Source organism: Pygoscelis adeliae, unplaced genomic scaffold (assembly GCF_000699105.1).
Source record: "Pygoscelis adeliae isolate BGI_AS28 unplaced genomic scaffold, ASM69910v1 Scaffold71, whole genome shotgun sequence".
Classification (NCBI taxonomy): Eukaryota; Metazoa; Chordata; class Aves; order Sphenisciformes; family Spheniscidae; genus Pygoscelis; species Pygoscelis adeliae.
The window spans coordinates 8,291,008-8,312,158 of NW_008824356.1; the positions used below are offsets into that span (position 1 = coordinate 8,291,008).

Below are 21,151 nucleotides of genomic sequence, written 5' to 3' on the forward strand. Positions count from 1 at the left end.
AAGATTTAAGGGGTTTGGGTATGAATGGAAATTTTTTCCTTGTGGAAAATAAAAATAAAATTGTAGCAACCATCTTGACTATATTTTCCAAAAATGCTTATGTTCTACACTTGATGAAGAGACAGAGCTGATAACTTTCTTTTGACTAAACCAACCAGCAACTAAAGCAAATCTAAGTCTGTAAGACCAATGGGTGCTCCCAGGATCAAATATAGACTTTCACTGATTTGTATGATAAGCTTTTCAGACTACTCAATCTGGCTAGACCATATAAAATTGGATGAATGAAAGAAATTTGGGCCAGGTCTTGTGGGCATTTCAGGAAGACACTGTTTTTCCTACCTTCAAACATTTCTCTGTAATAATAATAATATCCTTGTGATCTAAGAAATAATTTTGAAACAGATCTGTAAGAACACCTCGGCATGCTCAGTGATTCCAGAATGCAAATGAAACTTGGTTAAGAAACTGGAATTTATACCTTTTATTTCCTCAGACCTTCGTTCACTTTGTTAAAATATTGAGTACTTAGTACAATGCTATTAAAATTAATTTGATTATGCGATCAAAATCACTTCAAGAGGAGAAATCCAAGAAATTTTTATCTAAATTGTTACTTACTGAAATATCCCACTGGGTGGCATGCTAGATAAATAACTTGTTAAGCAGTGAACTGTATCCAAAGTACAAATCTGCAAACCTGAAATCAGAACCCACATCCTCTTCAGTTCTTAGGTATTTATAAATATTGCTAGACTTCTGAATTTCTCAACTCTCCAGGATGATATGCTTATCAAGAAGGGAAGACAACTGCAGCCAATCTTGATATATCACCAGAGAGCTATGAAACTTCTGCTACTCTGTAAACAATCTTGAAACTCTATACTACATGACTGTACTTTCCTGCATTCACTATTCTCTCATGCATGAATCTTTATGTTAGCTTACTTGTATTTGTCAGGATTATACCACGTAGACAGCCAGTTTACCACCACAGGTAGTACTGTGATAATGTTAACACTTCTACAGAAATTCATGAGGAGGATCCAAAAGCCTACAATATCCTAGATATTTACAAATGCTTCGGTGAAGAAGGGAAAAGATGAAAGACTACGTAGTTAAGAGTTTTAGAAGACCTATTTAAGCTTATAAAACTTCCTGAAACATGTTTGGTAATAAAGCAGTTTAAATATTCATCCTACCTACTTTTGGTATGTCCACCATAAATCTCTATTTTTATTCTTGCCCACCAAAAAACATGAATAAACTATAATATGAGATCCATTGAAGGGAAATCAACAAATTAATTTCTTGAGAATACACTTTCTCTATCTTGTTTTTATAATTTGATTTATGCAAACTTAAATTAATGGAGTATTTTTAAACTATATTAAGTACTCAGACAAGTGGTTTGTGTTGGTGGGGACAGTCAACCACATCCATGGATATTCACAGAATCAGTCTTTCTGATAAAATGTTCCATCCAAAGTCTACATCATTCCAAATGCAGCAGAAAATATTTTCATCCATTTGCACCAAATTTGACTGAAAATCCATTTTATTAAGCAATACTGTCAAGTATACTTTGATATTAAAAAAAAAGTGAACGGTCTTTTTATCAGTTAGAGTAAATCCATTCTGCCTTCATTTGCTTTATTCCTGTACCTGGGTTTTGCCCATAATTTCATTACTGAGTGTCTGAGTATTCTGTAAGTACTTCTTCCATTTTTTTATGTTTAAGTAACAAAAACCAACCACCATTCTGTCTCCTTAATTTAAACTTTGTCATTTTGATTCATTGCTTTCTCCTTTCGGCTTAACACCTGCTATTAGCCGTGTTTTCTTTTTTCCTTTGGGAAAGTAGCTTTTCCAATTTTCATGTCTAAGTCATTTATACATTAAACTATTTACATGTTTACTTTCAACTAGTTGCGTCATAATTAAAACTGGGCTTTTTATTCAGTATGTAAGAGTATTTGCCCAAGAAATGTAAATAGCCATATTTTGTCTTGCAACTTTTTTTTTTAAATAAAAACCCCCTTTATAAACATTTAAATGCATCACTTCATGAATAATAGTACTCAGAAATCACATTAATGGACATGCATTCTATTATTCCTCTACCTTCTACCCACTTACAAAAAATAACTGATTTAGTGTAATGAAGGCCATAGTTTACAAATTAAAAAGAACAATCTATGTTGACATGACTGTGAAACAAATGAATTCAATTCACATGTAGATTGTAAGTCCATTATTCTTGCATACACTGTCACATGCACTGTCATTTAATTCAGTGGCACAAGAAAATGGTATTGAATACCAAGTCAACCTGCCTATTTCTTAGTGCATTAATAAAAAGATCACAAACATTGAACAAATTTTTGAGAACATTATTATGAATTTCTGATTCCAGCTTCAAATTCAAAATTGGTATAAAAAGTGGTAAAAATAAATAATACATAAGATTTCCTTCCTTGGCATCAGGCAAATGAAATTAAATGATCCCAAGGCTGTTCCACTTCCTCTGTGTACCAACAAAGCCACCAAATTTTCTAAGGCTCAAAGTTTTATTATCATATTCCTACTCTTCATACTAAGCGCACTCATGAAGAAAAGTGAGTCTACAGACCAACGTCTATGAAACAGTACTAACTATCCCTTTCAATAACTACCCCTTTGTCACTCAGATTAGCACATTCCTTACTCTAATTTATAGTTCTTATATTTAATCATCATGCCTACATTAGCCATTTCCTACATAGTCTCATGTTGAATGCTATACAGATGACAGCCATACTATGTATTCTGTTACATCTATCCATTATTTGGTAACTACCTGCTATCTTATCAAAGGAATGAAATACCAGGAAGTTGGGCTCAGATTACCTGTAGTAAATCTCAGTTGTATTTTATTTCCTTGTCTCTAATTACTCCTCAGTAAATGTTCATTCTCAAGCCTTGAATACTAGTAAGAGTAGAGGACCTACTGCTGGAAGGCCTGTGACACCACAGCAGCTAAAGCTAAATAAATACACTGGTACTGGGCCAAATCATGATAACTTCATCTGTATCCACAAAACCTGTTGACTATCAGATCTAATCAAATTAGAATGTGATGAAATGAATCCTAAATTTGCACACATGAAGCCCATTCTTAATTGTGTACACAATTAATTGGCTTTGTAAATGGAAGTACTTGCTTCCCTCCTCCAACACCAAAAAAACCAACATCCACCACCTTACATGACCAGGTTTCAAATTATATCTCATTAAGAAAAGGCGGAGTGTAAAGAGCCAATAAGGTGCTGGATAGTTACCTACGAACACTCCTGATTCTCTATTTCCCTATAAAATAGTAGACTCCATTACTATTAATTGTTTAAATCAGAAATAAAGAAAACAAAATCTTTTATGAATACTTTTAAGTGAAGACAGCAAGAAGGATGTTTTGGGAAAATCCACCAACAGCAGTCGAAGTTACCTATCTTCATCTGCTGCTATCTTCACACCTATGTGGCTCTGAATCCTCAGCGTGTGCATGTATCCTGACCCCAGGCCTTAAACCTAACACTGGCCTGTATTGTCAGCATCCTGTCATCTTTTTGTAAGTCCTATTTCTCAACCTGTATTTTGTGGAATTTTAAAGCATGTTTACTGTCTTGTGTTACATAGAAAAACTTTAACAACTATGTAACTGTTATTTCCTTTTTCTTACCTACTTTTAACCAGCATCCGCCTCTAGAAGTAGAAAGAAGAGAAAATGTATTTAGAATTACAGAAATTTTAATATGTCATTTAACAAATGGAACTGAGCATACTTGTAGGAAACAAAGGAATGGCCCTTATAAATAGAAGGTATGAGATTACATACTATTTTTTGTGCTCAGTGAATAGCATTACTTCTTACCACTCTTTTCAGTTTAATAATTTCCCATGATAACTTTGCCTATGGTTTGAAATTTAAATGCAGGCTGTGAATTTTTCCACAAAGCCTAAACCAAATTAGGTACAATAGAATTAAAAACTAAATAAGGTTTGCGTTCTTTCCTATGCGCTTAGATTAAAAAAGGCAAATAAGGCCTCAGGGAGATCAACTTAGCAGATAATTATTCAAATATAAGAACACTAAAACACTATTAATATTATATCAGGGTCTTGGCACTATCATTTTAAACAAATGAAGGATAACAACAGAAACATTCAAGCTTGAAAGATCAAAGTATGTTATCTTTCAAAGTTCTTTATAAGTGGAGGAAGAAAATCTTGACAGGATCTTACTATTCTTGTAAAGCAAATAACCTGCGTTGTTCTATAAAATATTTACAAGAATGCTTTTATGTTTTATTGCTATTGTTGTTTTGCTATTGTTTTATTTTTGTTACAATATTTCACAACACATTTTCAATAATAATTAAGCCAGCTACCAGAAGCTATAACTACACTTACTTAAAAGTTTACTCATCTGAGTCTACATCAGTCTAAATACAAAATGACCACTAACAAAATGATTAAAGAGAGTACTTACTGTCTGACAAAAAAAAAATTAGCTCATCTTTATCAGTATTGAGTCCTGAATGAAGGCCAGAACAACGTTTTTAAAGAAAACACAAGAAAAGAAAACCTGAGAGGTGGTACCTTCCTTCAGAAACTGAGATAACAGAATACAATGAAAGATCGTACCATGACACAGTGAGGTATGCAAATAGTAGTCTAACATATTACATAAAAAGATGCAAACCAGATGACATTTATAATTATATCAAGCCATAAGGCATGTTAATAGTTCTCAAGGTTTACCTACATGCAAACTTTCAGTAGAAGTACTTTCTTCTCCTCCATAGGTCAGGTTAACGCCAGCCATTTATAGATGTCAAAATACAATCTCCTCACCAGGTATCCTTCCATTTTTTCAGGCTTAGTTAGATCCTCCAACAAAATTTTATATGAAAGAGGTGGAACCGGAGAATCTATTTCAATATGGAAATTCTGATCCCTGGACCCTGTGTCAATTAGCCTGTTTTCTCAGTGATCATTTTCATGCATTGGCTTCATCTCTTTTTCCTTTGATCACATTCCTTCTAGCTCCATCTGTAACATTCCCAGCTATCCACATTTTCCTGATGCGTTCAGAAACTTGCTCTTCTGCTGGGACAGTACCTTAGAAGAAGAGTGTGAGCAAGCATACACACGTGTGCATGTACTGGACAAGTAACATTCAAAACAGTCAGTGCAGGTCTTGAGATAATGTTAAGCCTTAATGCCAAGAATTAACCTCATATGACATTTCCTTCCTCCTCTCTTCTCATATAAAAACTTCTGGCTCCAGTTCCTTTGGTTATGGAATTCTCAACATTAGCTATATTGTGCTTTTTATTCTACCATTATGCTTCTAGACAATGATACCTAGAGACAGAAAGTTATCACCAATTATTACTATTATTGGAATATCATGGAATCATAGAATGGTTTGGGTTGGAAGGGACCTTTAAAGGTCATCTAGTCCAACCCCCCTGCCATGGGCAGGGACATCTTCAACTAGATCACGTGGCTCAGAGCCCCATCCAACCTGACCTTGAATGTTTCCAGGGATGGGGCATCCACCATCTCTCTGGGCAAACTCTTCCAGTGTTTCACCACCCTCAGCGTAAAAAATTGCTTCCTTATATCTTGTCTAAATCTACCCCCCTTTAGTTTAAAGCCATTCCCCCTTGTCCTGTCACAACAGGCCCTGCTAAAAAGTTTGCCGCCATCTTTTTTTATAAGCCCCCTTTAAGTACTGATAGGCTGCAAGAAGGTCTCCCCGAAGCCTTCTCTTCTCTAGGCTGAACAACCCCAACTCTCTCAGCCTTTCTTCATAGGAGAGGTGTTCCATCCCCCGATCATTTTTGTGGCCCTCTTCTGGACCCGCTCCAACGGGTCCGTGTCTTTCTTATGCTGAGTGGAGACCAATAGGCCACACAACTTTCATCTCAGTCCCTGGTAAATGTGCCTATGAACTAAACGGACTTACCTGTGGATGCCATGAAGAAGTTTGCAATGCTTCCTTGATATCAAAGCCGAGCCACCCCAAGAAGCCTGTTGGAATGTTTATAGAGCCTACCCCCAAGTCCTTCTGGGCAGGGCTGCTCTCAATCCCTTCATACCCCAGCCTGGATTTATACTGGGGGTCGCCCCGACCCAGGCGCAGGACCCTGCACTTGGCCTTGTTAAACCTCATGAGGTTCACACGGGCCCACTTCTCGAGCTTGTCCAGGTCCCTCTGGATGGCATCCCGTCCCTCTGGCATGTCAACCGCACCACTCAGCTTGGTGTCATCTGCAAACTTGCTGAGGGTGCCCTCGATCCCACTGTCTATGTCACTGATGAAGATATTAAACAGTACGGGTCCCAGTACAGACCCCTGAGGGACACCACTCATTACTGATCTCCATCTGGACATTGAGACGTTGACGGCTACTCTCTGGATGCGACCATGCAGCCAATTCCTTATCCACCGAATAGTCCACCCATCAAATCCATATCTCTCTAATTTAGAGAGAAGGATGCTGTGGGGGACCATGGCAAAGGCATGCATTGATAACTGTTAATTCTGCTTTTGCTCAGATCCATCATGTATGCGTTAGTACACAGTGCACAATTTCTAAGTAGTTTTCTTGGCACTTAATAAAAATCCCCTCTTGGAAATTAAAGGAAGCTTCTAAACATCAGAAAGGTAAAGATGCAGAGTTGTCTTCCAAAAGCAGTAATGCCAGTAAATAAGATACACCTTTGAAGATAAAACTTCACCAATAAATTACGAACAGACTGTAAGAGCTAGTGACTCGACTCAAGTCAATAACATGCATGGACTTTTCCTGACCCAGACCAAGCCTACACTTCAAAATTTTACACTTCACCTAAGTTTGGATTTAACGAGGATCCACTCTCACATCGTTTATAACAACCAAAGTATTGATTTCTGACAGCAGAAAAAAAATAATCTTGTTTTAAGGATGAAAATAAAGGTGCACTGTAAATTGTTTATGTTCCAAGTTTGCTATAATGCTCTGGTTTTACTATAAAAATACTCTTCATTGAAATAATGTGTTTAATTAAGCTACAAGTAATACCGTATAAATGAGCTTGTACACAGATGAAAAGCAGAATGACGAAAGACTGAGATCTTCCTATCTTCCTGTCTTCCTGAGACTCTAGAGTAATAAGCTCATGATGAAAGCGTGTTCCTCTACTAAAAGCATTCTGCTCAAAGTTAATCTTCAGGGAACTATAAAATACTAAACTACAGGTACCTGAGCTGAGACTAAAAAATGGCTCTTGGCTGGGGACAATGAGGTCCATCCGTATCAGAACTTTACACAGTAAAATCTGATTAGTATTTCCCCTTCATGACAAGCATACACGGTACGGATGCTAGCACCAAGCCCGGCACACAACACTCCAGAGTAAGAATTACATGCCAAGAGAGGGAGAAAACTGTTCTTATGTGGTATTCCATATACAATGTCATTCATTTTAATTAGAACCAAAGCTTTTCTTACTCCATTTTGCAATACAGAAGAAGGGATGAGAAGAAAATTTGCCAAAGTTCTTTCTACATACAATTTAAGCAAAAGGGAGTAACTGCACAGCACTTGGGACTGCTTTGGGCTCTTTCTTTTTGGCAGATAAAAGCAACATTACCAACGCTGCTTCAGACTCTTGTGTAATTCCTCTTTGCCCGGGTCGTGGAATGTCTCAGATGGTACAGTTGAAAAATGTCTATATCCACTACCCATGTTGCAAATTCATGTGTTATTCAGCCATTGTACTGGATTGAAACGTAGTTGATTACATTTGCCTTTTTTGTCAGGAAGGGAAAACAAAAAACCTAACTGTTGTCTTGGTTATCACGAGCACATTACCAAATTAGAATTTGTAATAACTACTTGATAAAATGCATCTGAATGTGCCATAGGAATTATAATTAGTAGAGTTTTAAAATTCTTTCTCCCTTTTATTAACAAAAATGGAACTAGCAACATACCTCTTTTTTCTCTGTGAACTTCTTCCAAAAGTTTTTCTTGCTTTTTCATATGTTTAAAGAGAGACTGATGTTCAGCCTCCTTTATCTGTGTAAAGTGCTTGAGCTGTTCTTGGCTCTGCAGCAAGTAGCGTCGCAGCTTTTTTTCCTTACTTTCTCTCTCCTTTACCTCCTCGCATAGCCACTGAAGCTTAGTCTATGTTAAAAAAATGGGACAATAAAAAGTACAGCATTCTAATGAAAATAAGAGGACATAATTTGATCAGTTACACTTATCTTTGGAGTCACAGACTACTCATTTGTATCTATTACTGAGTAATAATAATAAAAAGGGACATTCAGATATATTAAGAGGACATAATGTTGACCTTCAAAGAGTCTCAAAAGGCAGATATATTTTGGCTGATAATTGTCTGTGAAGAAGGAATACACAGATTTTTTTTATTTTTTTATTTATTTATTGCCAAAGGAATGCTTTTGTATTTTTCCTTCTCCCCTTTAAGTGCCTTTTCAAATACACTTTCAACTGAATGATTATAAATGTTGGATACTAGCTTATTCAGTAAAATTTCAGGAGGTTTGACTATTACCTTTGTTTCTGCTAACCAGCGATGAGGATCTTTCAGCACCGTTGGTGTAAGTGATATTGCCTATGGAATAGTAGGGGAGGAAGAAATAGGCATAAAAATGGGAATTAGACGCAGAAAGGAGAAAGAGTCTTTCCTGCTTACTGGAAATTCAGTATTCTTTGCTAAAAATCCAGCTTGGAAGTCATATCTGTAAATGGTTTAATAGAACTATTTAACCATAAATTAGTCACATCTAAAAGCAAGTTATGCAAACTCACTGATACAAATTTTGTTTAAAAGTGCAACTTAAGTAAGTTGCAATGATAGTAAGTTGTATTCTGAATCTGTATAGTTTTCGCCTAAGAATCACTACAATGACACGTTTCAAACATCCCCAGAACATATCTCTGCATCAAGGTGTATATTCTCAGTTTGAAACTGTATGTCCTTTTTTGAAAATATCATAATATTACCAAATAATACAATCAAAACTCTACTTTAAAATGACTATTTCTTAAGAAAAGGCCAACTTCAAAGTCATTCAACTGTTTTTTCCTCCATTCTGCAGAACAGTGGCTGCACATAAACCGGAAGTAGCAGAACCAGGTGTTGTTAGTCATTGAACTGTTATCAGTATATCTACAAAAATGCTATGCGCAACATGATAAATGTCTTACCAAAAAGTAAAAAATGACACACCCCCAAAATCTTTAAGTTATGCTTCATGATGATGGTCTTAGTGTTTTCATGAAAAAGACAAATCACTTGCCTTGATTATTTGATAGGCATAAAAAGAAAACTGTAATCTTCACTAAGTGGATAAAAAGAAAAACTTGTGCTTGAATGCTTCATTAATACTTCATACAGTGAGAAAATGTGATATGTCTTTTTTCTGCATTCAAACTGAACTATGTTAAACTTGTTTTAAAGGTACTTCTATACATGCTATCCATATTACTTACTAAAAAGTTAGTGATACTTGATTTTTTTTTCCACCACTTTGAGTTGATACACAAGGGGAAGAAAAAAAGTCTCATACACAGAGCTCCCAACTGAAATCTATTTAAAATCAAGTAAACTATTAACCATATGTCCAGCTCATCCTTTATTTCATGTAGTCCTATCCCATGATTACTACATTGTGCCTTTCTCTAATTTGAAGTTTTTGTGGGGGTTTTGTTAGTTTGCTTGCTTTTAATTTACCATATTTTGCAATTCAGTGAGTCTTTATGTACTTTTAGTCCTAGTCCAAAAATTTTTGTAACTGGTGTATTTCTTTAAGAGGTATTTATATGGGCTTTATTAACTACACTGAGACCAAAAGGTGCCTGAACAGCACCATCTAATTACGCACATACATACGTTTTACGAGAAAATTATCACCACATAAGGACACAGATGAAAAGAAATGCTTTAGTAGGTATGTTGACCATGACCTCACAAAGCAATGCATACCTGAAAGTTGTGACTTCCATGGCAGCAAACCTCATTCTGTGCAACCACATTCAAAGGTGGCAGTATTCCATTTATAGTTTAAGCATGACTGGCGTAGTTATTGCAAGCATAAGATTTCTTATAACAAAAGACTGTTTGGAAAAATAAATCTGAACAACATATGTGGAATTCTTTCCTTAGAACACCAGTACATGGTGATTATAAAAAATCCAGTACATTTTTCATCAGGGAAGATTAAGCCTGGAGTTTAAGTTCTCTGAATACAAGTATTTATCCATTAAATTCCTTATTGCTCACCTCAGTTGCAGTGGCAACTTCTTCTTGAAGAACTTGACTGAAACCTTATAGAAACCTTGGCAATACCTAAAGTACTGGGCAGAGGAACAATCTAACAAAGGAAACTTCTTACCTTTTTAAAAAAAGATTTTCAGATCAGGCACCACAAAACTGTGTAACATTTGTTTTCACATTACCTGTCTAGCCAAAAATTCAGATTCAAATCTGTTTTAAGTTTGCCAGTGATAAACAGTTAAAGGGGATAAATAAGGAGAATTGTGAAAACAGGGATCAGCAAAACTTTATCCAGAAGACAAACACTCTGCAGGAGGTGGGAAGCAAGTCCAAGAAGGCATGGTTCGATGATCAAGAATCTGGCAACTATAGCAGATCACAAAGACTTAATAAAAAGACACTTATCTGTAAGTATACAGAGGAGAAAGCTTGTTTGCCAAATACATTTTCTTAGAATTCTCATCTGTTTGTGTGCTGCAACATCCCAACTCCACAGGTTAAGTGGAGAAAAAGGCACAACCATACTAAAAGGCTGAAACAAAGTGACTTCTCTCCACACCTTCAAACAAAACAGGTGAGGAGAAACTGTAGAGTAAAAAGCATGCTCTGTTTAAATAGCAAGACAAAAAAGGCATAATCTGAGTGTACTCTGTAATTACAGCTAGGGCTAAAAAGCCACCACGTCAAGCACTTGTGGTATAAGTTCCCATAATGCCAGTAAGCATGGTGACAAGCTGAGTAGGACTGTTTTCTTTATTCTCAGCTGTGTGCAATGTCTATTTAAGAGGATTAGTCATGTAGAATCATCTGGAGGGAGGAAGAGAGGGTTCTGTCCCTGGGGAGCAAATAAGAATGCTCAGGAAAAAAGCTAATGGGAGACAAGGGTTGCAGAAGAAGTAGTAAAAGAGTGGGGAAAAAAAAAAGTTACAGCAAGCTACAACTTTCCTGAAACTTTGAGTCTGAGTTTTCTGGAGACAAGGACCTGCTCCACAAAAGAGGAGGTTATAAACTCTTTTCATTTCCAGCATTTACTTCTCTAATTAAAAAACAAAGCATCTAAATGAATTTTTAATAAACCTTTCTTTCTTTCCTTTTCCCCGATTTTAAAAGCCTTTTATGTCTTTCTTGGGGACTTCCCACCTCTAAGGAGGTGGTCTAGAAAAACCTGCCTCAAAATTCTGGCTGATGTAAGGTCCTTTCACACAAGCAAACAAAAGGAGAACTTTTCTCACAAAAAAAAAAATTGGCAAAAGAAAGCAGTAACGATTAACACATGGGCAGATCTTCATAGTATCCCATTCTAATATCTAGCAATCTACATCTGTACCAGCTAAATATCCATAATCCCATTATCCATAAATTATCTATACCAGTTAAGTGAGAGGTGACAACAAAACATACAAATTCTGCTACAAACTTTCATTAAGAAAATAACAAAATCTGCAGCATACTTAAAGCTTAGAATTACTTTGAATTTCTCCATGGAGTCCCGAGAAAAAATTTCACAAGCAGCATCAATTTCACTTCCTATCATGGTGAGAATGGATTTCTGTTCCATTTCTAAGTGACACAGCTGATCCTTAAACTGCAGTCTGGCCTCATCCATCCTTCTCAAATTATCTTCTTCATTGCTGATCTGTTTATCCTAGAGTGAAAGAGAAAAAAACAAAACAAAGATAAATTATTGCACTAATAATATAACATACATCATTAGCAATATATATTTCAAACTTATGATCACACTATACTCACTCATGCACTGAGTTCAGTTCCTTGCCATGGAAAATAATACCTTTAATAGTACTTATAAGTTCCTCTCTTGATTCTCCTTATTCTCCTGTAAATCAGTTACGAAGAAACTGCTACCAATCCAAACCCAACAATCATAGAGCCTATTTTCAGAGTCAAAACCAGACATTCTATCATGTCTTCTTTTTCACAAGTAGAAAGAGAGCCCTCAACAAATACTCCCCTTATTATCTTTTGACCTGAACCAGTTACAGGCGTCTAATCTCTGTCATCACAAAAACAGATTCCTGAAGGAAATCTGTATTGGCAGTCAGTGTGTTCTCAAAGAAAAAGTATGCAAAGAATATCTCATAGGACAGTGACCGGCACTGAGTAAAGCATTTTATGTTATCATCCTATGTCAGAAAGATCATTAAATATGTTACATATTTTTTAAAAAATTCAGATTCTCTTCCTCGATATCTATAATAGAGCCACCATGTAAAACTGAACCCAGCAGCAGTTTTGTTATACAATATATTGAATTATGCATTGTAATTAATGTAACAAAACTATCTTGTGAGAAGAAGTGAAATTGGTTCACACCTGCCTGCTGCTGAAATCAGGAAGACGTAACGCAGCAAAGGGTAAACACTTTGACAGGCACATTTCAGTATGTGCAAGTGCACTGAGAATGGCAAGAAAAGCAAGAATAATAATTTTGAAAATTTATTAATTATGGACCTCTGCAATGGCAAGGTGCAATTGTTTAAACTGTATTTATTGGAAATCTTCATACCCTGTTCTCATGAGATACCACTGTGGAGCCAGGTAATTTCTAACATACAAGTTCTGTGAATGTGATACATATGGAATCATAAAATCATTTAGGTTGGAAAAGACCCTTACGATCACCAAGTCCAACCGTAAACCTAACACTTTCAAGTCCACCACTAAACCATGTCCTTAAGTCAGGCATTGGAACAGGCTGCCCAGGGAAGTGGTGGAGTCACCATCCCTGGAGGTATTTAAAAGACGTGTAGATGTGGTGCTTAGGGACATGGTTTAGTGGTGGACATGGCAGTACTAGGTTAATGGTTGGACTTGATGATCTAAAGGTCTTTTCCAACCGCAATAATTCTATGATTGTATAAGTGCCACGTTTACACGTCTTTTAAATACCTCCAGGGATGGTGACTCAACCACTTCCCTGGGCAGCCTGTTCCAATGCTTGACAAACCTTTCGGTGAAGAAATTTTGCCTAATATCCAATCTAAACCTCCCCTGGTGCAACTTGAGGCCGTTTCCTCTTGTCCTATCACTTGCTACTTGGGAGAAGAGACGAACACCCACCTTGCTACAACCTCATATACAACCTTTCAGGAGGTTGTATACATATATATATATATATAAGTATAGGTGTTACACCTATTAGCAAAATAGGTGGAGTTTAATATAGGTGACCTTCAAACGTGAAAAAGCCATACCTGATAAGCAGCCTGATTTTTTCATTTCACAAAAATACTTGAGTTAGACAGTAGCTATTTCAAACTGAAGGAATCACAGTTTTTAATATGCACAAGCTCCAGTATTTCTGCACTATCCATATGGGAGTTGAAATAGCAGTTCTGATCTAGATCAGTATTCTGAAGGTAATAAGATTGCATTATATATGTTTCCAGTGTCAGTATGCTATGCTATCTCATTATTCACTGAACGCAGTCCATCACATGCCAAAATTCACTCCCAAAGACCATGACTAAAAGAGAGTATATAACTCATTATTTTTTCCTTTATTTTTCATCTGCTTGATTTTCTGAGTGTGCCAGCATTCCTCAACATTCTACTTTCAGAGCCTACAGGAGAAATGAAGTCACTAATAACTCAGAAGTGCACAGAAGGAAAAGAAACAGAAAATTTTACCATTGTTCTCTGCCCCTTCACCTTTCACGAAAAAAAAATTAAAATCCAAGCTATCTATAATACCTATGTTTCTTCGAATTAGTATTTGCACTAAGGACAGAATGACATTAAAAGTTTAAGAAGTGTGGAAAAGGAAGAGAGAATTCTTTAGTAACACAATTGGCTTCTGCAATACCACAATATGACAACTAGTATGAGATTACTCAAGAGGTAATATCATCATTTCCCCCATCCTAACAGCCCTTCTAACAATCCACAATAAAACCGCAATAGTAAATATTCTCTTAAGTTAACCGATTAATGCAATCAAGTGAACTCTCCATCTGCATTTACCTTCAGAGGTTGAGACCACAGGATTGTGTGCCTAAAAGCTCCTCCATTCTTTTTCAGCTTAGAGATTTTCAGTAGAAAAAACACATTTTGAATTTTCATTTTAGGTACTTTTTATTAGTCTGACAAGTTGAGCTTTTAAAGCACTTCCTGTTAGTTTAACGAGCTAAGAGAAATGCCAGGTTTAAGATTTTCTCATTCCATACTTTCCAACAACAACAAAAAAAAACCCACAAAAAAAACCAACCCACCCCAACATTTTTCTCTCAGGGCTAGTAATCACAGCATACTGACTGACAGCCAGCCAATATATGCTGAAAATATAAGCAGTATGAAAAAGGAACTAATAGCATTTCCAAACAATCACTTTACCTACATTCAAAATAAGCCCATTAGATTTTAAGCTCAACACCTAAGTGATGTTGTGCACTTCATTTATAACAACAGAATACTAGTTGAAAATTAAATTGAAAAACCTGAAAAGCCATGAAGGATCTACAATATCCGTGAGCCTCTTATCAGATTTGAATAGTTTGAAACTACTGAGCTAATGAAGAATTATCTGATGAGTATTCAGCGGTCCACGTGAAATGAATGAACAAACCTCTTGTACCTTGTTAATATAAATGTCTATATCAAAAAATTTATTTTCACAAGGATGAGAAATTACTAAATTGACATAGAAGAGCAAGAACCTTCCAGCTAGAGGCTAGAATATAAATTTTTTAAAAATGACGATATCATGAAAAATTTATAACCAATTTCATGCAGGATGCACAATTTTGTTTTTTTTCTTTAATTTTAATCTAGGAAATCAAATTTGTCAAAGATTAGAAACAATCATTTTCAATGTTGTCTTAATATGAATTAATCAAATACTGACAGATATGTGCTTTACACTGGAGAAGGTAAAACTTCATCCATGTAGAGAAATAAATATCCGAAATCACAATGTTGCAGGAAGAGAAATTTAAGATATAAAACCAGCACAATGTAAAATACATTCATGTTAAAAAAAACATTAAAAAGGAATGCTGTGGAAACAATAATGGAAAAAATGTAGAACTCAAGAAAGCAGAAAGAGGAGTTACAAAATGAAATTCTTCAGCAACTCTGTATTTATCACTAGATATTTGAAAAGAAAGGCTGACAACTCCAGGTTGTGAGAGTGCAAATTAGTATTTGATAGTAAATATTAATAATCAGAACGCTACGCAACAAGAATTGCTGGCAGACAGCATCCATCTCTAGAAATACAATGCCACTACAAGAAAAGAATGCTAATTTCTTGAAAAACTTGCCATGTTTTAAATATTCAAGCAGAAAATAATTTTCATCAAGTTATTTAGAATTTCTTTTACCGTGTTTACATTGCTTATCTACTTCAAATTAGCTCTAAATTATTCATAAGTGCACTGCAACTTTAAGAAAACGTAAAGAAAACTAGAAGTGTTTGGTTAAACATGTTAGTTACCTATATTAGAAATATGGCAGGCAACAGGACTTATATTTCTACTCCTAAATAGTACTAGCAAATCTTTGGAGGGATACAATACATGACTCGGCCAAAGCACTTTTGCCTTCTTTGATTTATATAGAAACTGTGTACTACAGAATGACTGTGTATATTCTTTAATATGTACATGTATTTTTTGTATTTTAAGTTTACCATCTATTTCTATAATTCATCATTTATTTTAGGTATTGATCAGCAGAGACACTGACGAATCATGGTTAAAATCAGGTAAGTTTACCTTTTTCTCCAGTTCTTGTTTTACAAACTCACATTTCCGCCTGAGTTTTATATTTTCCTCTTCATTTTGGGTTAATTCTTCTGTCAATTTATCACACTCCATTTTTATCTTCTCCAGTTGTCGACACTGAGTCTTGACTAAGTTTTTCTCTTCTACAAGTTCCATCTGATGGTATGGGAAAACAGATTACAAAGTCACTATATGGGTTACTGTAACACATTCCCAGACTGTAGAGTTTCAAATCCGTGGAAAGCTACTACGGAAGGATAATTGTATTTAATTTTTCACATTTAAGTTATATTAAGGGCAATCACTTATCTGAACATGGAAAACATGTATCACAGAGTTGTAGAACCATACAGTGTTTTAAAAGCAGTAAATAGAAGTCTCAGATTCTGCATTTCAACTCTGCTACACTCATCAGCTTACATCACCTTAAGAAGCCCAGTATTTATGCAACTTTTCCATTACTGAAAAAATTTGGCATCAGAAAGTCTAAAACTATCATTTCATTTCAGGACCTAATACTAAATTTATATCTGCAAGGAAATAACTGCAAAGATTTGGTATTTTTAATTTCTAAAATTGTGTGGTTTTAATGCTACTCATGGAAACACTGCAGAGAAAAATGAAGAAAACAAATTTAAGGGCCTTGAAAGCCCTAAATAGGTGAGTGAATAAAGTATACTGGTTTCCAGTGGGAAAGATAACTGACTGAAACTGACACATTTGAGAAATGCTCTATAATATCTAGAAAATGCAAAAAAATAAACAAAACAAAGAAGGAAATTACACACATATTACTCAAAACCAGCTTCATATTAGACAAATTGTGGGATGCAGTTACACACAAAAATAAACCTGCAGAGTAAATCCTTTCTGAGGAAAAGCAAAAATTCTATTCTCCCAATTATATTATAAATATAACTTTTATGGGGAAGAGGGTAAGGAGAGAAGTTTTACAAGTTAATTTAGACACCAGAGCTAACAGAACAAAAGCTCCTCTGAAGGACAATTCTGAGAAAGAACTTTGGTGTCCTAAGTCCACAAATACTTATGGACACAAAGACACGACTGCAATGCCTAAAACATTTTCTGTGAGTATGTTTATAAAACCAACTTTTCAGTTCCTACTAAACGTAGTTGTATTATAATGTCTATGCAGATGGAGACAATCCAAGAACCAAGTTCCTCACTCATATTACCTTTTAGACACAATGGAGAAAGTTAATTTTTATTAATTTCCAGTATGGACAAGGCAGATGTGACCATAATTTAATTGATCTGAATTGAACCCATTTTCCACATCTGATAATCTTCAAGAAAAAAAGAACTATGCCCACTTGCTATATGTATAGAAAACAATTCAAAAAGAAATACACATATATACACAATTTCATATGTATAGATACATATCTTTATATAATCTTACATTAAAGATTAATACTTGAAAGTGCTGTCAGGCACGAGGATATTTTGTATTTCATTATTCTAAGAGAACAAGGATGTTTTTAAAGCAAGTGAGGGCATACAGTAAAATTAGGGGACAGATTCAGAACTTCTGAACACATAGCTGATTGGGGATCACCAAGCAAACCACTTAATTTCCTATGCCTAGTTTATCTATAATTTTAAATAATAAAAAAAGACATTACAGATACATTGGTTGGGAATCCTTTAGGATGTTCTAGCAGAAACAGAATTAAAAGCTTAAGCATCAGAATCTCAGTACTGAGACAGTAAGATCCTTCTCAACACTGACATCTCGTACAAAATCCTATGTTCTTCTCCAGTTCTACTGCAACATACAATATTCCTATGGTACCTCCCCTACTACCCCAAAAAATCCTTAACTACTTTACAATTTTTAAATCCAGTGCAGCACTACAGAAAGCCGGACAAGAGTGAAGCAGAAAGTATTATACAGAGGAGGCAAGAAAGGGAAGAACAGTAAGGGTCAAAAGTCACTTCTTTTTACGATCTATGCAGCAGTTGGTCCTGTAATCACAAGGCTATTCACCCTTGATTTCCTGAAAGTAACTCATCAAAATTCCTCCTCTAGTTAAGTTTAAGGCTTTGGGTCTTAATAAATGTCTTAAATTTCCCTTTACTCCCCAAGTCTCTCCCAATTGACCTTTATTTTTAAGACTTTAACATTAACAACCTTTGGACAGGGTTATGTATGTTTGTCCTGGTTTCGGCTGGGATAGAGTTAATTTTCTTCCTAGTAGCTGATACAGTGCTGTGTTTTGGATTTAGGATGAGAACAATGTTGATAACACACCCATGTTTCAGTTGTTGCTAAGCAGTGCTTACGCTAGTCAAGGACTTTTCAGCTTCCCATGCTCTACCGACTGAGAAGGCTGCAGGTGCACAAGAAGCTGGGAGGGGGCACAGCCAGGACAGCTGACCCAAACTGCCCAAAGGGATATTCCATACCATGTGATGTCATGCTCAGTACATAAACTGGGGGAAAGCTGGCCGGGGGGCCGCTGCTCAGGGACTGGCCGTGCATCGTTTGGCGGGTGGTGAGCAATTGCATTGTGCATCACTTGTTTTGTACATTCTTTTATCATTATTATTATTTTCCCTTCCTTTTCTGTCCTATTAAGCTGTCTTTATACTTTTTTTCCCCCCGATTCGGGGGCGGGGGGGTGGGGGGTGGGGGGTGGAGTGAGCGAACAGCTGTGTGGCATTTAGCTGCCTGCCAGGTTAAGCCACAACAACGTTCTTTCCCAAAAGCAGTTACAAAGGTTGGACAAAGCTGAGGCATAAATAAGGTCAGGATTACTACTGTAACAGTAAAAGACAATTGGTTACTAGGCAAAAAAAAAAAAAAGAAACAAAACAAAAAAACAAAACAACTTACCAGCCTGAAAAAAAGGATAATAGGTAAAAAACCCCCACCTTTCTGTTGGATTCCCTAAACTCTACCCTAAAACCACAATATTTAAATACAATTTGATAAAATGCATATGAAGTTTACCTTAATTTGGAGGAAAAATATGTCCATAGAAGTGAAACCCAATTGCAATGTAATGATGAGTTCAGACAAAAAGTAACCAAGTCACCTGCACGATGACGTTCTTATCAACTCTTCCTACAGATGGATAGGATTATCTATTTTGTTGCACTTACAGTCTTTGACTCAAGAGAATGTTGTGCATTATCATTTTGTGTACTTCTAAAAAAAGTTGCCTACCCTAACATCTTACAAAATTCCTCTCCCTCAAGCCCTCTGCTCTTGTCTGTTTCAGAGACACAAAGCTGTAAAAAAAAAAAAGTATGTAGATTAAGGATTCTGGGAAAGTCATGGCACTGTAAATGAAAGGAAATGAATTTTTCAAATATTCTGTTTAGGTACAACAATCGGTACCAATATCAAGGCCCTTACTGTAAGACTGACCTTTCCATAGAAGAGGAACACATAGCCATGATCAACTCATATTTGACTACTACCATCCAGAATACACTTTCCTTCTCTCCCCCTGATATTAAATGTAGTCTTAGTTTCAATGTCATTATCAAAGGAAAAACACATATTTGGACAGATAATTTAAATAACGCTAGACACATTACAAATTAAGTCCCCAATGTTAAGCACTGCTGTCAAAATATTTTGATTTTAATGATCCTTCCACTAACAACCATCCAGATTTTTTTTATTGCTATCTTCATTAAATGCTTTCTGTGTTACCAAGTGCTTAAGAATTATTGTCAATTATTATGTCATAAATGATATATTATATAACAATCCTTTTCTAAGTAACATCAATTCATAACTACAAAAATGTGGAAAATACGCATTTTTTTAACTAGTTGCATATTTGTGAGAAGAGAAAGGAAATAAACGTGGTTACATTACTTATGATGAAGTAGATCATGAATCACTTAAGTTTTAAATAAGGATTTTATAGCTTTTTATGATTAAATTGGTAGAATTTTGACATGAGCAAATTTTTTATTTGATGGGACTAAGGTAGAAAATGTATTTACAGTGCTTCAGAAGTGCACTCAAAATATGTTGGTAATTTACAATGTATCTGGAAAACTACTGCCGCCATTAATATGAATATACAAATGATTATTACTAGGACATACAAAATACTATCTTACATATCTATTTAACCATGTAATCAAAATTGCTTCAATAAAAGTGAAATGTATAGCTTATACAACTGTTGACAGTTAATTGTACAGTTTAGACCACTTCAACTTAACTTTTCAATTTTATTCAGACCACTTAAAGCCACTAAAATGCTCGTTTTCTTTCCAATGCAATAGCATTGAATCAGGAGCAAATGATGTAAACTAAAGACATTAACTTGTTTCTTCATGAATAAAATGCTATATTTCATTTTCATCATTTACTATATGAACATAGTCACTTTTCTGAGAAATTGTACAGAAATTAGAAATTCTAAACACCCTTTGAAATAGAAAGAACTATCAAAATTAACCTTAACAAGTGTTATACATTATCACTATTCACATTCTGCAAGTGTTTCCAGATACAATGACAGTATTTCTGCATCATGCAATTTAAATATTTACAAAAATGCATCATCTCTGAAATATTGCAAGTTCTTTAATAGGACCGTGACAATAATTGTAAAAATAACAGTTGAAGAAGAAAGGATCAAATCATATTAAAACACTACAGTCTCATATATCTCCTTCTGTTCTGATCACAGACATACCTATTTCACTACTTTTGAACTAAGAAAAGCTTTTGACCTAAAACCGTTACTGTTACATTTTTTTACCCTGAACTTTAAAAACTTTTACGATGACCTGCAATAAAATGTGAGTTACATGTTTTAAAGCCCATGCTTTATTACCTTCATCACTCAATAGGGAGAGAAAAAAAAAAAGTCTGACATTGGAATTCTTCAGAATAAGTACCTTTAGCATTCTAATCTGAGCCTCTGCATCATCCTTTTCTTGTTTAAGGAGTTTCATGAGCTCTTGAACATTTCGTTCATGTTTGATTTTAACATTTTGTAACTCTGATCTAAGATCTGCCAACTCCTGTTGGTGAACTTCTCTTTCCATCTTCAGCTGCCTGTTAGCTGACG

General features: G+C 35.4%; 1 protein-coding gene across 1 annotated transcript in view; it reads right to left on the reverse strand.

Annotated features, from left to right (window-relative positions):
* CEP128 (centrosomal protein 128kDa) overlaps nt 1–21,151 on the reverse strand; it is a 132,088-nt gene that overhangs the window by 57,729 nt on the left and 53,208 nt on the right. The window contains exons 14-18 of the mRNA XM_009319514.1: nt 20,979–21,145; nt 16,074–16,238; nt 11,807–11,983; nt 8,614–8,673; nt 8,027–8,219 (exon numbers count right to left, since the gene is read on the reverse strand). Coding sequence (XP_009317789.1) covers nt 8,027–8,219; nt 8,614–8,673; nt 11,807–11,983; nt 16,074–16,238; nt 20,979–21,145 — 762 coding nt within the window. The remainder of the gene's footprint in view (nt 1–8,026; nt 8,220–8,613; nt 8,674–11,806; nt 11,984–16,073; nt 16,239–20,978; nt 21,146–21,151) is intronic.